The sequence below is a fragment of the Helianthus annuus genome, chromosome 5 (assembly GCF_002127325.2).
Source record: "Helianthus annuus cultivar XRQ/B chromosome 5, HanXRQr2.0-SUNRISE, whole genome shotgun sequence".
NCBI classification, from domain to species: domain Eukaryota; kingdom Viridiplantae; phylum Streptophyta; class Magnoliopsida; order Asterales; family Asteraceae; genus Helianthus; species Helianthus annuus.
In genome coordinates, this window is record NC_035437.2 from 82,564,915 (window position 1) to 82,567,362 (window position 2,448).

Sequence of the window (2,448 nt, forward strand, 5' to 3'; positions counted from 1 at the left end):
TGGATCACTATAAAGCTTTTCTAGGAATAAAGGGTAATGTGACCAAACATCCAAATAGTATTTGTTTTCCTAGACGTATTAGTGTTGCTAAGGCTGAGTTCATGATTCGTGATGTTACTGATGATGAAATAAAGTCTGCTTTCTTCGATGTCGGGGATGACAAAGCTCCGAGTCCTGATGGATATTCGTCAGCTTTCTTTAAAAAATCATGGCAGATTATTGGTGAGGAGGTGACTTTTGCTATCAAAGACTTCTTTAGAAGTGGCCGAGTATTACAAGAAATCAATCATACTTTTTTGGCGCTGATTCCTAAGGTGAACACTCCAACGTATGTGACTGATTACCGCCCTATCTCTTGTTGTAATGTTATTTACAAAGCTATTAGTAAGATTCTCACTAATAGGCTTCTGGAGGGGATTAATGATGTTGTTAGCATAAATCAGTCAGCTTTTATTCCTGGGCGTAGAATATCGGACAACATCCTGTTAACACAGGAATTGCTCCATAACTATCACAGAAATTCGGGTCCTCCAAGGTGTGCTTTCAAAGTAGATATTCAAAAGGCATATGATACTGTGGATTGGGATTTCCTTCGTGCAACGCTTTTGGGTTTTGGTTTTCATGATATGATGGTGAATTGGGTTATGAGTTGTGTTACTTCAACTTCTTACTCGATCAGCATTAATGGAGAGATTCACGGTTATTTTAAGGGCCAAAGGGGGGGTTAAGACAGGGTGACCCCATATCTCCGTATTTGTTCACGCTAGTTATGGAGGTCCTCACTTCCATTCTTCAGCATGCGGCAGCTACTCACAATAATTTTCGGTTTCATAATAATTGTAAGAGGCAAAAATCATCAACTTGTGTTTCGCTGATGACTTGTTTTTGTTTGCCAGAGCTGACTTCGAATCGGTAAAAATCATAATGGAATCATTAAATAGTTTCAGGGACATGTCTGGGCTCGTTCCTAGCTTGAGCAAAAGCACTTCTTTCTTCTGTAATGTTCCAGCTCGAGTGAAGTGGAGTGGATTCAGGCTCATCGGCTTCGAGGTAGGAGTTTTTGGGATGTTAAGGTGCCTCAAAGTTCAACATGGGGTTGGCGGAAGCTTTTGTCTTTCAGGAGCTTGGTCTGCAAATTTTCTTGGAAGCAAATTGGTAATGGTGAATCTACGTCCTTATGGCATGATACTTGGTGCAACCAGTGCCCGCTCAGCCGTTATGTCTCTACCAGAAACATGTCTCAACATGGGTTATCGATTTATTCAAAAGTAGCTGAGGTTGCTCATAATGGCATTTGGATTTGGCCTGATGCTTGGTGGGACCTTTTTCCGGTTTTATTCCAACTGAATCAGATTAATATCGTTCCCAATAAGCAAGATGTTACGCTACGGCGAACTGATGGAGGTAAACTCATGCCGTTCTCTTCTAAGCTGGTATGGGAAGCTATTCGTTCTCGAGGTCACGAAATGGCATGGTCAAAGATTGTGTGGTCGGGTTGTAATATTCCGAGACACTCTTTTCATTGCTGGCTGATCTTTAGAAGGAAATTGTGGACACAAGATCGAATTCAAAAATGGAATTACATCACTAGTGGCTCTATGAACATGATGTGTTGTTTATTGTGTCAACGGGAGCTGGAGTCACATGAGCATTTGTTTTTTCAATGTTCCTATTCTTCTTCAGTTTTGGATGCTATCAAGGAGAAGTCTAGTATGAAGATGGTGCCTAACAAGTGGGTCGACATTGTTGGATGGCTGCTGCCGAAAGCGACCTCTAGGTCCTTAAACTCGGTTGTCGCTAAACTCCTCATCAAGGCGGCTGCGTATTTCGTATGGCAAGAAAGAAATTACAGGTTTTTCAACAATCAATTAAGACCGCCTGAAGTGCTAATAAATATCATTACTGACAATGTGAGGCTGAAGTTATTATCATTCAACTATAAGGATAAGCCGCATGTGAGGAAAATCTTGGAAGATTGGAAGATGAGTTCAATAGAGTTCTTCGAAGAGACCTGATTGTTTTAGTGTCTAGAGGGTTGTTTCCTTAGTTTTGGCTTGTTTGCTTGTTTTACTCTTATGTGGCATGTCATGTAAGAGAACTGGTGTAGGTTTTTCTGCTCCACTTGTACGTTTTGTTTTTGTTTGGAATGAAATCACCGGGGTAAAACCCTTTACCCAAAAAAAAAATTACTTGTACTTACACTGTTACTAGACTATATACCATCGTCCTCGGATGCGAAGGACCCATACGTAAAACCTACGTATACTTGTAACTTATCACTGTCCTCAGGTTGCGAAGGACACTTACGTAAAACCTACGTAAACTTATACTCACTACTGCCTCGGGTTGTGAAGGGCACCTACGTAAAACCTATGTAACCCACGCGTACCACTGTCCTTGGGATAAGAAGGATACTTACGTAAAACCTACGTAAACCTCGTACGTACT

The 2,448-nt window shown here is 41.1% G+C and overlaps 1 protein-coding gene across 1 annotated transcript; it reads left to right on the forward strand.

Annotated features, from left to right (window-relative positions):
• The first annotated feature begins 1,235 nt into the window (after positions 1–1,235).
• On the forward strand, positions 1,236–2,015 carry LOC110942951. The gene has a single exon (XM_022184713.1). The coding sequence runs from the start codon at positions 1,236–1,238 to the stop codon at positions 2,013–2,015; it is 780 nt and encodes a 259-aa protein (XP_022040405.1).
• Positions 2,016–2,448: the final 433 nt, after the last annotated feature.

Excerpts from the sequence above, each read along its gene's own strand:
- LOC110942951 (XM_022184713.1), top strand. The coding sequence starts at position 1,236 with ATGTCTCAACATGGGTTATCGATTTATTCAAAAGTAGCTGAGGTTGCT.